Source organism: Lissotriton helveticus, chromosome 11 (genome assembly GCF_964261635.1).
Source record: "Lissotriton helveticus chromosome 11, aLisHel1.1, whole genome shotgun sequence".
Lineage (NCBI taxonomy): Eukaryota > Metazoa > Chordata > Amphibia > Caudata > Salamandridae > Lissotriton > Lissotriton helveticus.
This window is the reverse complement of record NC_136072.1, coordinates 1,089,288,390-1,089,306,274: the sequence shown is the minus strand read 5'-3', so window position 1 is coordinate 1,089,306,274 and position 17,885 is coordinate 1,089,288,390. Positions and strand designations below refer to the sequence as shown.

Sequence of the window (17,885 nt, the reverse complement as noted above, 5' to 3'; positions counted from 1 at the left end):
CTCAGCCCTCTGGTGACTGAAATCCCCACAGGCACTCCCCTCTCTACCCCTGAGAATCTGAACCCTCCCCCACAACCTTCCCCTACCTCCTACAGCGTCCCTGTTCCCACGACCCTTACTTCTCCCTGGTCTAACATCATTTCCAATCCAGTGGTCTCTCTCCCCCCTTCTTCAACTGCACTATCTCCTTCCGCTGTCACACTCCCCCATACACAACCCGCCTTCAACTCTATCCTCTCGGACATGCCCCGGAACTCTGATGGCCTTTCTATATTTTCTCTTCCTCCCCACCTGGACACTAGTCCCACTTCTCCTCCTCTGAACTCCTCGAATGGGAACATTACAAATCCGGCTCCCTGCATCCAACCTCTCCCCTCCCCTAATCCCAAGGACCTCACAGACAATCCCCTCTCTACCCCTGATAATCGAAACCCTCCCTCACAATCTTCCCCTATCACCTACACTGTCCCTGTTCCCCAGACCCGTACGTACCCCCTGTCTAATGCCATTTCCAATCCAGTTGTCTCTCTCCCCCCTTCTACCACTGCACACTCCCCTTCCGCTGTCGCACTACCACATTCACAACCTGCCTCCACCGCCAATCTCTCTGACAATGCCCGAAACTCTGACGTCCGTCCCAGAATTTCCTTCACTCCTCATTTGGACACTAGTCCCACTTCTCCTCCACCGAACTCCTCGAATAAGAACATTACAATTCCGACTCCCTGTGTACAACCTCTCCCCTCTCCTAATGCCAGGGACTCCATCCAATCCCAGACCCCTGCTCAATCTCCCTCCATAGACCTAAGTCATCCTCAACCCCTGCCTAAAACCTTAAACTTTTTCAGCTCAATAGCACAGCAACTGAACAGAATGGAGCAGAAAATTAACTCCCTTGCTGCTGATTTCCTTTAGTTACAAGAAGACCTTCTCAACAGGGCCAAGCCACCGTGCTCCCTCCCCCTGAGATGTTTTGCTCCTACTCCACTCAATACATCTCCCATGGCCCCAAAGATCACCCCTCGACCCTCCCGCCCATCATCGAGCCAGGCTCTCAGTCCCAACGGGATAGCCAACTATTTTCGGTACCGAAACCTGAAGAGCTCTACGATTCTCACCTTGCTTTGAACCAGAAGTCAGCCCCTCTCCACATCCCTGTTATTATCGGCACTAACAGAATCGCGAATACTGTACACTCGCCTAGACCCCCTGCTCAATACACCTCTATCCAGCTAACTCCCCCCATCATCGAGGCTCCCCGTCCTCTCTCTTGCATACTCCTAAACCAGAGGTCTCCAACCGGTCGATCGCGAGCTACCGGTAGCTCGCCAAACCACCATCAGTAGCTCGTGCCTTGCATCTTAATTTTGTAGCCTACCATTCTCATTCATTACTCTTAGGACTTTTTCATCGGCGTTGCCTGCCCTCACCAAAACCAGCTTCTCAGATTGGCCTAACTAATCTTAGCTGGGGTGGGGCAGGCCAAAGATGATGACGCTAGTGCTGAACTGCGTCTCCACACCACCTGGCTTTCGCAACATGTAAGTCTTGATCGTGTGCAAGGTGTGCAGAGCAATCAGCAGGTGGGCTGGAATGGAGCAGCATGTCCCGGAAAGCCTGCTAGCATGCAGGTTACCCAGGCAGTATTGAACTGGTTCGAACCCGTGCCAGCAGCAGATAATCGGTAAGAACTGGCCTAGCCAGTAAATATCTTAATGCTCTGTTCTCTAGATGTGATTTGCGATGTGCGCCTTCTATTCTTAGCTGCTGGATTTTTCTCCCGCTTTCCATCGCTGCGTTATAAATCAGGGGGTGTAGGAAAGTTTGACTTTCCTTTACCGAAGGCACAAGATAAACAAACTCTCCCCGTCTGCACTCCTAAAAAGAAGGCAAAGTGTTCCACTCTTCAGAACCCATTGTGAGCTATTTCATACCTTCTGTGGTCAGGTCACCGACAGAGCGTGGTCACACTCGCACAAATTATGTGTTTATATCCAACATTCACAGATAGTGATGTGTGTTTTCAGTATTTAACACAGCAGTAGCTCATTAACATTACTGCAAATAATCTCTGTTACGCGTCCCATTTCTAATATGATATCGTGTTTCAATCTAAAAGAAACTTTTTTATGGATATTGCATGAAATATTAATTAACACAACATTTCTATTTCTTTAAATATAATTTTCCGTTGATTTATTTTGAAAGTGGATGATGTGCAAGAATGTTACAGACATTTTGCAGCTCTGTTTAAAAATTATTAATGGTCATTCCGGCACGGATCTCTGCAGAACATAGCTGGCTCTATCGGCCCCTCTGAAAGGGTGGGGCTCTGGCCCGAGCCCACTTTGCCCAAGCAGTCTCTGTTCCTAGCGCATGTGGTAATCAACACCACTACTACAGCAGTTTTTCTGGGTAGCAACGTTCGGATCATGGACAGATCGGGAGTCTTCTAGTTAAATCCTCAGTTTGGAGGTTGATTTCGACCGCTTCTTGGGAACAGAGGTTATCTGTTAAGAGTGCTTCAACAACAAATTAGCCAGCCGTATTCTTTATTTTAAAAAAGCAGTTACAAAACAACAGGTGTTTCACATACTTACATAAAGTTGGATCCCAAGTTGTTTTACAGATGCATTCATTGTGAGCCTCTGCCCTTGCCTAGTAGCTGCATTGGCTCTGTGGTTTTGCAGATTTTTCTTGCACATTAAATGCGGTCTAAAAAAAACTGGTGTGAAACTCTGCTTTAGTAATGACTACATTTAATCATTGAACGTGTCAAACTCTTTTCTTTCTCCAAATAAATAGCATCTGTCTCAGAAGTTATCCTGTTTACAAAGGAAGCTATGGGAGGGTATGTACCTGCCTAGACAGAATAGCCACATGAAGAACTGGAAACCTTCCAATTGGCCCCGGGCCTAAAGCATCTGTGGGAGGGAGTTTGGCCCCTTTTGTTCAGACCACAGTATGGGCTCTGAAGAAATTAGGGCGGGTTACAGTCAATATAACTGGGCGTGTGGGGTCTCTCGAAAACATGCGCGAGTTGCTTGGCCTTAAGTAGCTCACGGCGATTTTCACTGATCAGAAGTAGCTCTCAGTACAGAAAAGGTTGGAGACCCCTGTCCTAAACTGCAGATCAGCAGTACAACACGCTACTGACAGTGCTGAAGCTCTTCTCGCTGAAGAAATTGACATCGCTTTCCTAACAGAATCCTAGCTGAATGTCCACTCCACCCCCATTCTTGACATTCTCACTCCTCCAGGATACAACATCATCAGACAAGACAGGCCGATCAAAACTGGGGGGGGACTAGCCATTATTCACAGAGCTAGAATACAGATTACCAAACTCAAACCCGCAGAATACCTATCATTTGAATACCTAGGCGTCAAACTCACTACCAAGGGCACCCCACCCATCAAATTCCACACCATCTACCATCCTCCTGGAGAGTGTACCCTTTCCCCCGAAGAACTAACAGACCTAATAACACGATTCTCCTTGACTGACACCAAAGACGTGTTCCTGGGTGACCTCAATATTCACTGGAATGACCCAGAAGACTCCACTGTCCTGAACCTATCCAACCTTCTGGAAATATATAACCTAAAGCAACTCTGCAATAAACCAACTCATATCAAAGGTGGAACACTAGAGGCGATCATTACCAACAATGAACTGGTCTCCCTGAGAGCGATTTCTCCCATTGACTGGTCCGACCACCACCTTATTCTGTTCAGGATTGACACACTTGTCAGCCTCCAACCTATTTGTGATGTGAAACCTAAACTCTTGACCAGAAACATCAAAGCCGTACCTTTATCTGAACTTGAAACCAAGATTCATCCCCATCCCACATCATGTACGGCTGATGACCTCACTTCACACTTTAACTCAAGAATGACAGAGGTTTTAGACCAAGTAGCTCCTCTCAAACTCAAACAACGGAGGAGAACCAAATCAAAACCCTGGTTTAACGTGGAGCTGAATGATGAACGGCGTCAACTCAGACAAACGGAAAGGTCTTGGAGACAAAACCCCTCGACCTTGCTCCTAACACAACTTAGATCTGCTTGGCGGTCATACAAAAAACACTTTTTCAGTGAAAAGGCATCTTTTTTTCCGCAGCCAACTAGATCTGGCGAAAAACAGACCAAGAGAACCCTTCAACATTATTAAAAGCCAAACTAACTGCACTCCCTCTCAAGAAATTAAAAGCCACCAATGAGCGATGTGAAGAAATTGCCACCTTCTTCACTAATAAAGTCTCTAAAATTGATCAATCCTTCTTACTAACTGCTAACCCTCCTTCCCCCTTAACCTGCCCCCCTTCAACCACCCTTGACCTCTCAGAAAAAGTTCTTAACAAGGACAATCAGACCTACCTCCAGCTAAAAAACAATGCACATTGGTCCGACTTTGAGCTTATGTCGGTAAGCTAGGTCTTCAATATAATTTCTAATCTAAAACCTTCCTCCCACACTATGGACCCACTCCCATCCACAATTATAAAAGAACTCAACCACACCATTTCCCCTTTTTGGACAAAAATAATCAATGCCTCTCTCACCTCAGGCTGTCTCCCAGACTCCCTTCAACTAGGACAAATCACACCCATTCTCAAGAAACCCGGGGCTGACCCTAATGATCTTAACAAACTCAAACCTATCTCTAACCTCCCATTCCTTGCAAAAACATTGGAGAAATATGTTCTCCACCAACTCAATAAACACATTGATGAGTTCAAACTCCTCAACGCCTTTCAATCTGGATTCAGAAAAGGCTGTAGCACGGAAACAGCTATGCTCAACGTCTCCGACGTCATTCACAAGGCCCTAGACAAAGGTGATGCCTGCCTACTCATCCTTAGTGACCTATCTGCGGCATTCGACACAGTAAACCATCCAGCCCTTCTGGAGACCCTGTCGAAGAGTTCCGGCATTAATGGCACAGTACTAAAATGGTTCACCTCCTTCCTTCAACACCGCTCGCAACAAATTAAAATCAACTCCTGTCTCTCAAAGCCAACAAAAGTCACACTTGGGATCCCACAAGACTCGATCCTCCCCCAGTCCCTCTTCATTCTCTTCATGGAGCCCCTCACAATCATCTTGAAAAAAGCTGGAGTTTATTACCACCTTTACGCGGACGACACCCAAATCTATTTCAGGATCAAGTCTCCCAGTGACATCCAACTCCTCAATACCACCCTAACCGAAATCCAAACTTGATTCTACGTGAACCACTTAAAGCTCAACCCAGACAAAACTGAACTAATCCTATCCTCTCCAAAAGTAACAATTGTCCAATCCAAGAGTGGCTCAAGAAGCTGGTTGCCCTAAACTGTCCCTTTACCCTATCCAACTCAGTTAAGTCTCTAGGCATCACCCTTGACAAGAACTTATCAATGGAGGCCCACATCAAAAACTCTGCAAAAAGTGCTCTTTTCTCTCTAAAACACCTCAAGAAATTGAAACCTTTTCTACCCCACGATGACCTCAAAACAGTAGTCCAATCCCTAGTTCTCTCTAAAATCGACTACGGGAACGCCATCCTTACTGGGACTCCAAAAGCTCACCTAGCCCCTCTTAGGGCAGTGCTGAACATGTCCGCTCGACTCGTATCTGGAGTTAAAAGATTTGAATACATCACTCCAGCCCTCAACTGCCTCAATTGGCTTCCCATGGAAGGGAGGTGTATCTATAAGCTGGCCTGCATCACACACAAAACCCTTCACTCTCCTGCCCCCAACTACCTAAACAACAAACCGGTAAGAGCAGGTCAATCCAGAACGCTGAGAAGCTCCAACTCACTCCTTCTTATTCCTCTGTAACTGAAAAAGAAAACCACCCAATACCGATCGTTTTCTGGCAACGCTCCCAGGATATGGAATGCTCTCCCTGGAGTCCTCAGATGCAACCCCTCCTTCTCCTGTTTCAAAAGGGACCTGAAACTTCATCTCCTAAACAAATACTTTCCTGACCAACGTCAACTAACCTAGACTTCTATATCCGAGTTGTCTCCTCTCTCTCTGGACATTCAAGGATGGTGGGTGATCGGACTATGTCATTTTCACCTTTTTCTTTTTATTGTTCTCTCCCCCTCTGCTGCACTGCATATTTATTTCCCATGCTGTATTTTTGTCTTTGGTTTGTTTCCTTACTGCCGGCCTACTATGTAATGTAATGTCCTTCTGTTTTTTACTGTGTGTTAAATAAATAAAATTGCATCGCCACAAAAAGGTTATTTTGAAGATGATATGGTAATTAAACATTTGGTACATCTGGTTTACACTCACCCAGCATGAAGGGACTGGTAGGGTATTAAATTGGGTCCAGGTGATTAAAAATTGTTGTCCCTGATCGCTGGATCATAATTTATTTGCACCGGTGTGCTCCAAAGTGCACCACTAGGTACATCCCACACTTTTACTACCACTCTCTTGCTCTGACACCATCGGGTAATGTCCGTGCTTTATAAATATGCACTAAATAAAATAAAATAAATAAAAATGAGTCGGTTGCTACCCTTGTAAGGGCTCGCATGCGAATGCAGCGCAGCTACTTTGCTAGGAGCTCTATTGCTGCCGCTTTGGTGCGCGAAGGGAGATAGGAGGTGGCACGCACGGACAGGCGATGCGTACGCGTATGGAGTGCACATCTCCTGTCCGCGCGTGCCAACTCCTGTCTCCGTTCAGCAGAGAAACCGGTGGCACAGCGCGCGCATCGTGCGTGCTTTCACTTTCCATCCCTCCCCTTCAAGAACTCGGACATTCCATGGCCACGGTTTGTTCTTTGAAGGCAGGATAAATGACAATTTAGGAATATTTACAAGCAAAATAGCAAACGTGGTCCGGAGACTTAGATTTTTTTCCACAAATAGCTGTGATTAGTTCCTTGGCACAGAGCCTGCGGTTCCTGCCTTCCACATAGGGCAGAGGTGAAACTTGACGTGCATGCCTCATGTTGGTGTCAGCGCTTTTAGTTGTAATTGGGACCTTTAACTTTGAAACACGCCATGACTCAGTGTGAATTAACTCTGGCTTTCCAACTGCGCCATTTTTAAGCAAGACAATCTCGATTCTGAGACCTAGAAGTGTAATTTTGTTTCCGAATGCTTTTTTTTTGCCTCTCATGTAAATGTGTTTCCCTCCACAAAAATAAACTTGTACCGTAGCCTCTGTGTATGGCCGTGCTGTAGGAAACGTTGGCAGGCTTCTACACGCGGCAAGGGCCCATGAATGGGCACATGCACCAACAAGTGTGTTACTGGCGTGCATACCTCCCAGAACGAGGCTCGGGCGTAAGGGCCCAACGGTGCTGACCTAGTTGCACATTGTCGTAGTTCCAATGGCCGCATTTACACACACGAACAGCTGGTTGAGATCAGAAGTATATATTTGCTTACAAGCAGGTACAGGCAGGGTCGGATTGGGATCACAATTCGGCCCGGGCACTGACGAAAAAAGTGGCCCACATTCAAGAGGCGTGGCCCATATTTAAGGGGCGTGGCCCACATTCAATGGGCGTGGCCCACATTCAAGGGGCGTGCCCTTTCATGAAACACCATTTGCACAGACAAGGAATGAAAGTGGGAGGATACTGTTCTTGCACAGGACACAGGGCCAAGGTGACAATGGCCTACATGCTGAGCAACTAAAAAAAATAGCAAGGCCCCTTTCTGTCACAAAATTATTCCAGCCCTCCAGCACAGGAGCACCTGAAAAGCAGCAAAGCCCCTGCTATTACTAACCTACTTAGCCCTCCCCAGACCTTCAGCTCAGAAGCACATGAACAGAGGTAAGGCCCCTGCAATTAGTAAATTAATCAGCCCTCCAGGCCTCGGGAAAATGTCCTGGCAGGGGAGCACAAAACACAGCTTTCTGGGTCATCCAAGGTAGCCAGGTAGCCAGGGGGGAGGCTGAGGTGAAGCTGGTGCATGGGAAGTGCCTTCCCAGTGTGTTCTGGCAGTTTGAGTGTTTACCATTTATATTACCCTTGTACCTGTGTATGGTACCCTTTTGTAACTTGCACACGTCACTTTTCTCTGGTATCACACTGTATGCTACCCCTCACTTTTGTTTGCTTTAGATACTTGCACAAGTGCCACCATTGCCTACATAACGTTTGTTCTTGTTATGTTATGTTATGTTAAAATCAATTTGTAAAGCGCTCGTACGCCCGTGGGCTTCATGGCGCTATAGGAAAAGTGAAGAATCCGTCCAACATAACACTAAGCTAACAATGGCTAATGGTAGGCTTGGGAGAACAGCCAAGTTTTTAATCCCTTACGAAAGGTGAGTAGATCCTTGCTTTGCCTAATCGGTAAGGGGATGGAGTTCCAAAGTGAGGCTGCTAGATGGCGAAAGCAGCAGCCTCCCTGTCGCTTCCTTTTAAAGCGAGACACCTCCAGTAGGGATTTATGAGCAGAGCGCAGGCTTCTGGTGGGTATATATTTAGAAATCAGACGATGAATAAAGGCAGGGCCTTTATCTTGTGTGGCCTTGAAGGTGATACAACCTGCTTTAAAGGCTATGCGCTGGGAAATCGGAAGCCAGTGTAGCTTTTCTAGTCCTGGTTTAATGGAAGACCATTTTGGCTGTTGTAAAATGAGTCTAGCCGCCTGATTCTGGACAAGTTGAAATCTCTTCAACAGGCCCACTGGAAGTCCCAGATAGACGCTGTTGGAATAGTCCAGGCGGGACATGACCAAGGCGATAGTAACCTGGATTAAGGCAGACTGGGTGAGGAGGTGAGCAATTTTTTTTATTTTCCTCATTTGGAAAAAGCTTGCTGAGACCACGGCGCCCACCTGGGTTTTTAAGGACAGGTCTGAGTGGAGCGTGATGCCTAGGCTCTTTACAGCAGTGGACCTTACAGGGGGGATGCCCAGGTCTGCTGGCCAGAAGTTAACACTCCAGCTGGATAAACTGTTCCCGGGCAAAAGTAGTTCTGTTTTGCCCGGGTTAAGTTTTAGATGGTTTTCGTTCATCCAGCATTGGATGTGTTTCATGGTGTTCTGAAATTCGGACACAGCATCAGGGATGTTCAGATGAAATAATAGCTGTAAGTCGTCCGCGTAGTTGAACACCGTGACTTTAAACTTCTTAAGGGAATAAAGAAGAGGGCGGAGATAAAGATTAAATAATAAGGGGGATAATGACGACCCCTGCGGAACTCCACAGGTGGACGTATGCCTAGTGCCTATGAAGCTGCCCAGTTGAATTGCCTGAGTCCGGCCCTTGATAAAGGATGCAATCCAGCTCAACGCTGGTCCTCTCAGGCCGGCCTGTTCGACACGGTTGAGCAAGATGTCATAGTCAACCGTGTCGAACGCAGCCGAGAGGTCAAGCAGCACCAGGGCTTGGTGTGTATCGACATCCGCATTGGCTCTAAGGTTGTCCTGAACCGCCAGGATCACCGCCTCTGTTGAGTGACCCGGGCGGAACCCCGCTTGATTAGGCTCCAAGTAGTTGGTGGTCTCGATGAAATTAGAGACACTCTTAGAGACATGAGCCTCCAACACCTTTGAGAGATAAGGCAGCAGGGAGATAGGTCTGTAGTTTGTAAGATCCGAAGGATCCTTCCCTTGTTTTTTTACCAAAGGTATAAGGAGAGCTTTTTTAAAATCTGTGGGGACTCTGCCTTGTCTGAGGGATTCATTGAGAATAGGCAAGAGTGCATGTGGGAGGGATAGGCCTAATTCCCTAAAGATAGAAGGGGGACAGATATCATTAGGTGACCCTGATTTGATCCGTTGAAGAAGTTCCGACAATTGTTTGGAATCAATCGGGGGGATGTGGTCTAAGATCTCTGGATTCATGTATGTGTCCTCAGTGATGTTGCTGGCAGGGTGTGGTGGTATACTTTGTTTGATTGTAATGATTTTGTTAATAAAGTAATTATTCAAATCATCACATAAAGCTTGAGATTGTGCGATAGGTAGTGACGTACGCTCATCGTTACAGAGGTCGTTCACTATTCTAAAGATGTCTTTAGTTTGATTCTGGGATTTCAGAATTATGCCTGAAAAATAATCGGTCTTCCTCTTAAGGATGGTTTTTTGGTAGAGACGGCGGCTCAGGCAGTAGACCTCTTTATCTTGTGGAAGATAATTTCTGCGCCAGATTCTCTCTTTTTGCCTGACCTCTAGTTTGAGTTGTTTGAGGTCCGCAGAGAACCATTTGTGAGCCTCTTTGTCGCGTGAGCGGGAGAATTTTACATTAGGGGCATGAATATTGGCAGCACTTTGGATCCACAAGAAGAGCGCCTCATAGATATCATCTACGTCCCCCATGTCGTCAAGTGGTGGCAGAGTAGAAACCAAAGTATCCAGAAAAGCAGAAAGATCTATCGCCCCCCATTTGCGAGTTTCCCCTCCAGACTGAGAAGGAGTCTGATGTTGTCTCCTTACTTGAAGGGAAAAATAAACAAAATGGTGATCTGACCAAATACAGGGCTGAATCAGGATAGATGATAGAGGGAGATTATGCGACCATAATTGGTCAAGATGGTGGCCTTTCTCATGAGTGGAAGACTGTATGAATTGGGTCATATTGATGTCGGTGAGTAAATCAAACAATTCTCTAGCTTGGGTGTCAGTGTCCAGGTTGTCGAACCACAGATTAAAATCTCCAATAAGGATGGTATGAGGGTATTTCATAGTGATTGACGCTATTTGTTCGGCGAGTCCTGAGGGAAAGGCGGGCATAGATTGTGGGGGAGGGTAGAGTAAAACCAGGGCTATGGCGCCTTTCTCAGTATCAGTTTTTATGACTAGATTTTCAGTGCCAGGTAGCAGCAGGGACGGGCGACTGATAAAATTATGTTTTTTATTGATAATGGCCGCCACTCCCCCTCCAGCTTTACCTGGGGCGCGATTTACTGCCAATATATAGTAGTCTGATGGGAGTGAGGCCAGTATGTCGGGCTGCGAATTCTCAGTAAGCCAGGTCTCAGTGAGTAGTAATAGGTCGGGTTTCTGCGACGTAAGTAGCAAAAATATGTCCAATTGATGCTTCACCAAAGATCTAGTATTAAGATAAATACAATCCAAATTGAGCAGAGGTCGATTGGAGCTAATAGGGGGTTTGATGGATACCATACTGCGTTTATAATTCGGTCCAGGTGGTAAAATGACCTGAGAAATACCTAGATCGCTCAGGCGTTTAAGCGTGTAGCAGGGGAGTGAGGGGCAAAGGGACGCTGGAGGTCTAAGGTATAGGAGTTCCTGGGTAGTGTATGTGTGGATAGGAGAGCGGGCAGAGTGACATGGCCCTGGTCCCGTGCGGTCACGGACGGGCACAGACGGGCTTACCTTAGGCGCACCTTCAGCGCGCCACCGTCGCGCCCGCTGCGCCCGTCCGCTGCGCTCCCGGAGGCACATTGCCTCTTATGTTCTCCCTCGGGAAGCACTAGAACGCTGACTGCGTTCAGGCTCCCGGGAGACACCCACCCAAGATGGCGCCTCGCACTCCCCTCTCCAGACCCTGATGGCCGGGGAGAGTGTGCCACGAGAGGCAACAAGAAGCGAACCTGCACAACAAAAAACGTTAGTCACAGAGAATAACGAAATTTAAAATGCACACATACAATTTTTAAAAGACGTATTAAATTGGTGTAGAATCAATGCAAAATAATAGCGAGCTCTCCGCTCGTGTCAGGCTCTCAATGGCTATGCAGACGGACTCCGCAAGCAAAGCAGGGTGCTGCCACCAACCCTTAGCTTCACCCTGTGCTGGAGTGTCTGCCATTTATTGCAGTATTATACCTCTACTTGTACTTTGTACGCTTTTGTAACCTGCACACATATCACTTTTTCCTCCTGTAATGTACCGATTGCTACCTCATGTATTTTGGTTGCTCACTATTGTCACTTTTGATTCATGTAACTTAACGTTTGCTTTTGTAATTTGTCCACTTGCAATTTTTCTCCTCATGTATTATTGCTGTTCCTAGTGTGAAGCGCTCTGACACCTTCGGGTAAAGTCCGCGCTATATAAAATCGCATAAATAAATAAATAAAATAAAAAAATTCCAAACATCACCTGGCCCCCACAGCAAGACCCATTCTTCCTCGCCCACTATGCCTTGAATGTGAAGGGCTGTGGGCGAGGTGTTAAGACTAACACCGTTTCTGGGCTGCATGGGCGCCGAGGTGCAAATGGCTCAAAGGCCTGAGAAGCACCTGGCCCCCAGGGAGGCCGATTCCTGCAAACAATCACCCCTCCCCAGCCCAGCCTCAGCTTGATTGCTTGGCAGGGCAGGGGGTGAAGGAGAGGCCACAGCTGACAATCGCTGTCCGGCCGCACAGTGAGGCTGCTTTCATTTTCTCTGTCTGTCTCCGTGCACTCTGTGGGCCGTTTTTTTTCTCCCCTTTCCTAGTCCACTCTCTGTGGACTGGGACAGGGGAGAAAAAAACGGCCCACAGAGGGCACTGAGGCACCGGCCCTTCGGCCCATGCCCGAATGCCCGCCTTGCCAATCCGCCCCTGGGTACAGGCAGGCACTAGCAGAGAGTTTGAAGAAACCATGGGCACACTTTCACAGGGTTTGAGGAAACCATGGGCACACCTTGATACACTGCCCAAGTTTGGGGAATTACATTGCAGGCAGCCCGTGGTTATGATGTATCTTGCAATTGACCATGGCTGAGTATGGCTATTTTTAAGGGCACCGAACTTGGTTCTGGCTAACAGGACGTCGTTTTGTATCACACTGGCAGTGCTTGATTTTTTTCTGTGTTGGACGCTTTGATTATTCACAATGCCTATGAGTTCAGTGTGGTAACATTAACGGCAGTACACCCAGTCTAAAAATATTCCGAGCACCACTGCTTTTTTGTGCCAGCAGAGAGATTACAATACCGGTCGTGTTGGAAAGCTGGCCAAGTGGCAACCCAAGGTGCTATAATGTGGTCTTGCATCACAGTGTTTTTACTTCACACCGGCCCATACACTGGGTTTATCTACCTGTTATAATATTTTGTTTTTTTTTTGCTCGTATATGCTGCAGACAAACCTCCACATACCCGCTGTTTTTTTTTTGCTCTTATATGCTGCAGACAAACCTCCACATACCCGCCTCCTCATTGAGGTTTATACCGCTTCCTTTGTTTGGATGTGAAATACAAAACAAAATAAAAAAAGTCGTGAGAACGTCGGAAACCAAACGAATAATGCGCGCGGCCGAACAGTTCTGTGAGATGACCGGGCGCGCGCATGTAGCCCCACCACCAAATTCCCTACTGGGGGCGCGCACGCGGCCGGCTGCGCGCCGCCGCGACTTCGGGGCTCTTTTCTTTCACTGAAGAATAGTCTTTTAAAGCGCATATGGGCGGGGCCACTGGAATAGCCATTTTGGTATTGGGCAAGACGTCACTGCCTTTATAGTAATCTTTCGCCAAAGGTTTGGGAGAACGAGACAACCAAAGACTATTTGCCCGTTTCCAAGATGGCACCCGCGCGCAGACATGGACCCGCCCACGTGCGCAGTTTGAGATGCGCAGGTGAATCTCCCGTCGCGCGCTCACCGAGGAGAAACAACGCGCGGCCTCGGTTAGGGAGAGCCAAAGGCGAGCTACCCAATCGCGGTTCCCCCACTGTCTCTTACCCGCTGGTCTCCCGCAGATCCTGGACGACAGCATGGCCCCGGAGTGGAGCAGAGCGGCGCTGGAGTGAGTCTCATCCGTGCTCTGCCTGCCCGCCCGCAGACCGGGCCCCATAGCCTCTTGTTGTTCTCCTCGAAGCCGCCATGTTTGGATCCGAGCTGCAGCTCCACCAGTGACAGGCCGAGGCGCAGCGAGCCGCGGCCCGCGGAGGGGCAGCACTCATGGCAGCCGCCATGGCCGAGCAGAACTACTCCTGGTGAGTACTCGGGGGAGTGGAGGTTGTGGCCGAGGGCCTGCCAAGGGACAATAATGCAAGGGGTATAGTGACCAACTTGCACAGGGGGGATGCTGTCAGTGCTCGATGGGCCCGGATCTGGTCAAGTGACTCCCTTGAACATCTGGTTCCGTTGCTCGTACTAAATGCACAATTATTTGTAGGTGCATCTGGGCCTTGAGCATGACAAGTAAATATGAGCCCGTGGGGTCTTGTTGGGCCAGCGCAGTGTGGATGACAAGTAGCCCAGTTGGGTCCTGGGGGCTGGGGAAGTGCAGTTGAGACGTTGATGACCTTAGCATGCCACATGCTGGCGTGCCAATGAGGACTGGGACACGGCATGTACAGGTGGACTTGTGTTTACGGGAATGCCAAGTGCAAATGGGTTAGATTAGAGGAAGGATACATGTCAAACCCTTGTTGGCCTCTGGGGGAGGACATTCCGACTATGGCAGGCGCATGTGATGCTATGGAAAAGAGAACTTCAAGTACGGAAGGTGGACTATGCCGCCCGTGTAGCATTGGTCACTATTCCATTTCAAATGCACTGATGGGTGCCATTTGAGGCCAGGCCAAATAAGAGCCCTAGGGGCTCGAGAGGACAAACCGATGGCATTTTGCCGGTCTTCTTGTAGGGGTCTGTAAAAACAACACTATGTAAAGAGTGGCTTCAAGGACATATAAGGCCAAAATCGTATCTGTAGCATCCACTTTGTAAAAGATGGGCGGCGTGGGATCTCTGCCTGCTTCTATTCTTTCCGTGAGCATGTGATGGATGGATGGCAGCGTTTATGAGATTTATATAATGGCACGTGTATCCCCCCCCACAGCACAACTTCAGTCTCTAAACAGGTGTCATCACTCGTATGACAGTAGTGAGCTTCTACCCTATGATTTTTTCAAGATGCATTTTCTAACTGACTAGTGCAGCGCTCTGGTATAGCTGTCGCACCACCCCCCTCCTATGTACCTATCTCACTGCTTACAAGCGACCTGACACATGCTACATTTCCGATAAATCTACGAGTCCGATAAATCTTGCGGTCAGGAGTACAGAACCATGTTGGGTTTTCTTGATGGCAGCTGGGTGGCATCTTTTATTGTTTTGGGGTCCTCTGTTCCGCTAGTTCTCTGTGTAGCTTCTTAATGTTTTCTTACTCCAGTCTAGAACCAATCCTTCTCATAATGAACACATTTTGTTTCGTGTTATGGGGATGTCAAAGCTCGTGCAACACACAAATATGTTGTAAAACACCGGCCCCTCTAAGATGCCACATAAGGACATAACTGAAACAAACACTTGAAGCCACCTGAAGACCCTCCTTCGACGAAGATTTTGAAAAGCAATACTCTTATCATATAATTAGTGGAATTATCAGTGCCTCTCCTTTTCTTCCAATGATTCTGACATAAATATTGAGGATGTACAGAATGCTGGGTTAGACCTCGCACCATTTTTTGTTGACATTTTTTATTGAATTTTACTATGAGAATACATAATGAGAATAAAGATAAGAAAGCAATAGGATTAGAAATAAATAGATGACATCTGTACAAGTAAAAAAGCAACAATAGTTACATTACATTTGTTATTTAAATAAATCGTACAGAAATTACATATATGAAGAAATATAGAACAAATAAATATTTAAATAATTGAATAGACAAATAACACTTTCTAATGCACAGGCTATGATTTAACATCAACAGGCATGCTGCTGGTGAGGAACTCACTCTCTTCATACTTACCCATCATTGGAAATGCTCTTCTAATTGATGGATAGGTGGTCAGATTTATAAAACCAAATTAAATGGACCGAACAATCCTTGGGCGCTGAGCGAGAACAGCCTGGAAAATAATAATTCACAGGATATCTAACCAATTAATGTTGTGACCTCATTCATGACCTCTCTTTTATACTACTGTAAAGCGCTCTGATATCTTTCAGGATCTTGTTTGCGCTATATAAAACATAATAAATAAATAAAACTCTTTACCCTGTTCTTCCGCACAGAGAATTACACCCTGTGGCTCTTTGAGTCCAGTCTGATGACTAGGGACTAGGCCCTACTTCTCAGTCGTGGACAGGACAGACCACTACAGTTAATGACACAGAAGAGGATGGTTTAATTTCCAACTTCTTACTCACGGTCTAGGCAATAGTGTCTTAAGTACGTCTAGACTGTGCCAGCTGTGTCTAATTGTTATTTCTTAAATGCCCAATTTACCGTAATTATTTCCAAAAAGGTCATCAGAAGCGTGACGGCTTATATTTTTCCTTTTGGTGGTAGCTGCTGGTCTAGGGGGCACTGTTCCTGTACATAATCTGCGCATTAATTAGCTGTTCTAGTCCGCAAAATTTTTTAGAATACAGGTTTACTTATGATGCTCCAAAGAGAGGGCTTGTTGTGTAATATCCTAACAGTGAAATGTTTTCAAGTTGCAGTGTTAATTATTGCTCCAGGCGAGGTTTGTGTAGCATAATTGTGGGATGCTGTACAGTCTTAAAGAAGGAACTCGTATGAAAACGGTACCCCTCAATGACGTCCTTGATGTTTGAGATCCCACTCTCCACAAACAAATATTAAGGATATGTCAGTCAGTCAAAGAAAGCTTTTTTTCGGCCATAAAAGCGTAAACGACTGTGTACAACATAATAGCAAAATACAGTATACTATAATATTTCATCATAAAAACTATAGACATTGTTTCTGTGGCTTATAATTGCAGCATTTCAAGTAAACAATCTTTGACTTATTTCGAAAGTTAGCTCTCCCGTGCCTGCTCGAGGTGCTTTAGCAGGATATAATACAATGCTGAATAAAAAATATTTCCACATTAGGAGTAATACGATATTATTGCAGGATAAAGTGCAATGTGCAATAAGAAAATATATATAACTTATGCATTGGGTGGGGAAAGGGGGAGCAGTGGCAGATATTATAGCAGTTGACTATTACGTTTAGAAATAAAAACACGTTTGTTACTAAAAAACTTTCTTTATCTGGTAGAAATAAAAAGGATTGTTAAAAAGATCTAGGTAAAACAGCTAAAATTGTTGAATTAAAAACACCTCAATGGAGATTTAATTACAGTGAGGGTAAACATACAGTGCATTATGTGCATTCCACTTTGCTCTAGTCGGTGCATAATGTAGCGTAGGTTATAATCACTGTTAAACTAAGTATTTCCTTTTAGAGTTTTCTTAATAATAGCTCTACGAATGCACCACATGAAGTATAAAAACCTCGAGATGGAGAACAGGGATATGTTGGGTACCTGCCATATTCGTCTCCTGCAATTGACTAACCCCCCCAATGTGGACCAACATCTTTCTTAAGGCATACCTCTTTTTAACAACGTTGCTTTCTGCTGTCAGTGTGCATCCTGGTGGCAGCTACACCTGAACAAAGTAACAGCATCTGCCTATTGAATGCTAGTGACTAATAACGGAGCTTTATATTTGTTACATTAATTTCATTCTTCAAAGCCCTAAAATGGTTAAACACCTCACCTCCTTACAATCTCCACACCAAGCTCATGTTAGCAGGTGTCGATGTCCCTCCCGGTCTTCAGGCAGTGTTGTTTCTCTCAGCAACCATTGCATGAGTCTCAAAACGACCACTAGAATCTTGAGAGGTTTTTACAACGGTTTGTTTGATGGATTCTTTATTTTTCAAGACTTGCTGGTATTTGGTCAGCACATACGATGCCATGTCTGGATCTGCAGTGGGGCACCACGAGTGACCTGACCAAGTCATCCACTAGGCCTTGTTTGGGCCACAAGGCAGTCCAACCCTTGCATTATTCACTACCATGTGTAAATACATTCAAGTCAATTGAAGGAATATCATTGGATGCCTGCGAAACTGCATTTGGGCAGTTTGTCAGTCAAAAAACGTTTCTTTGGAATTTCATCTATAAAAAAATGCATATTTGCTCAGTTTAGTACATGATGTACAATCTTTTCTGGATTCCTTAAGGTGGTTGTGTACTAGATTTACC

At 46.2% G+C, this 17,885-nt stretch overlaps 1 protein-coding gene across 1 annotated transcript in view; it reads left to right on the top strand.

The window, feature by feature from the left end:
* The first annotated feature begins 13,505 nt into the window (after nucleotides 1-13,505).
* Nucleotides 13,506-17,885, top strand: part of SPPL3 (signal peptide peptidase like 3) — a 274,906-nt gene continuing 270,526 nt past the window's right edge. Inside the window, exon 1 of the mRNA XM_078667701.1 lies at nucleotides 13,506-13,861. Coding sequence (XP_078523827.1) covers nucleotides 13,827-13,861 — 35 coding nt within the window. The 5' untranslated portion in view covers nucleotides 13,506-13,826. The remainder of the gene's footprint in view (nucleotides 13,862-17,885) is intronic.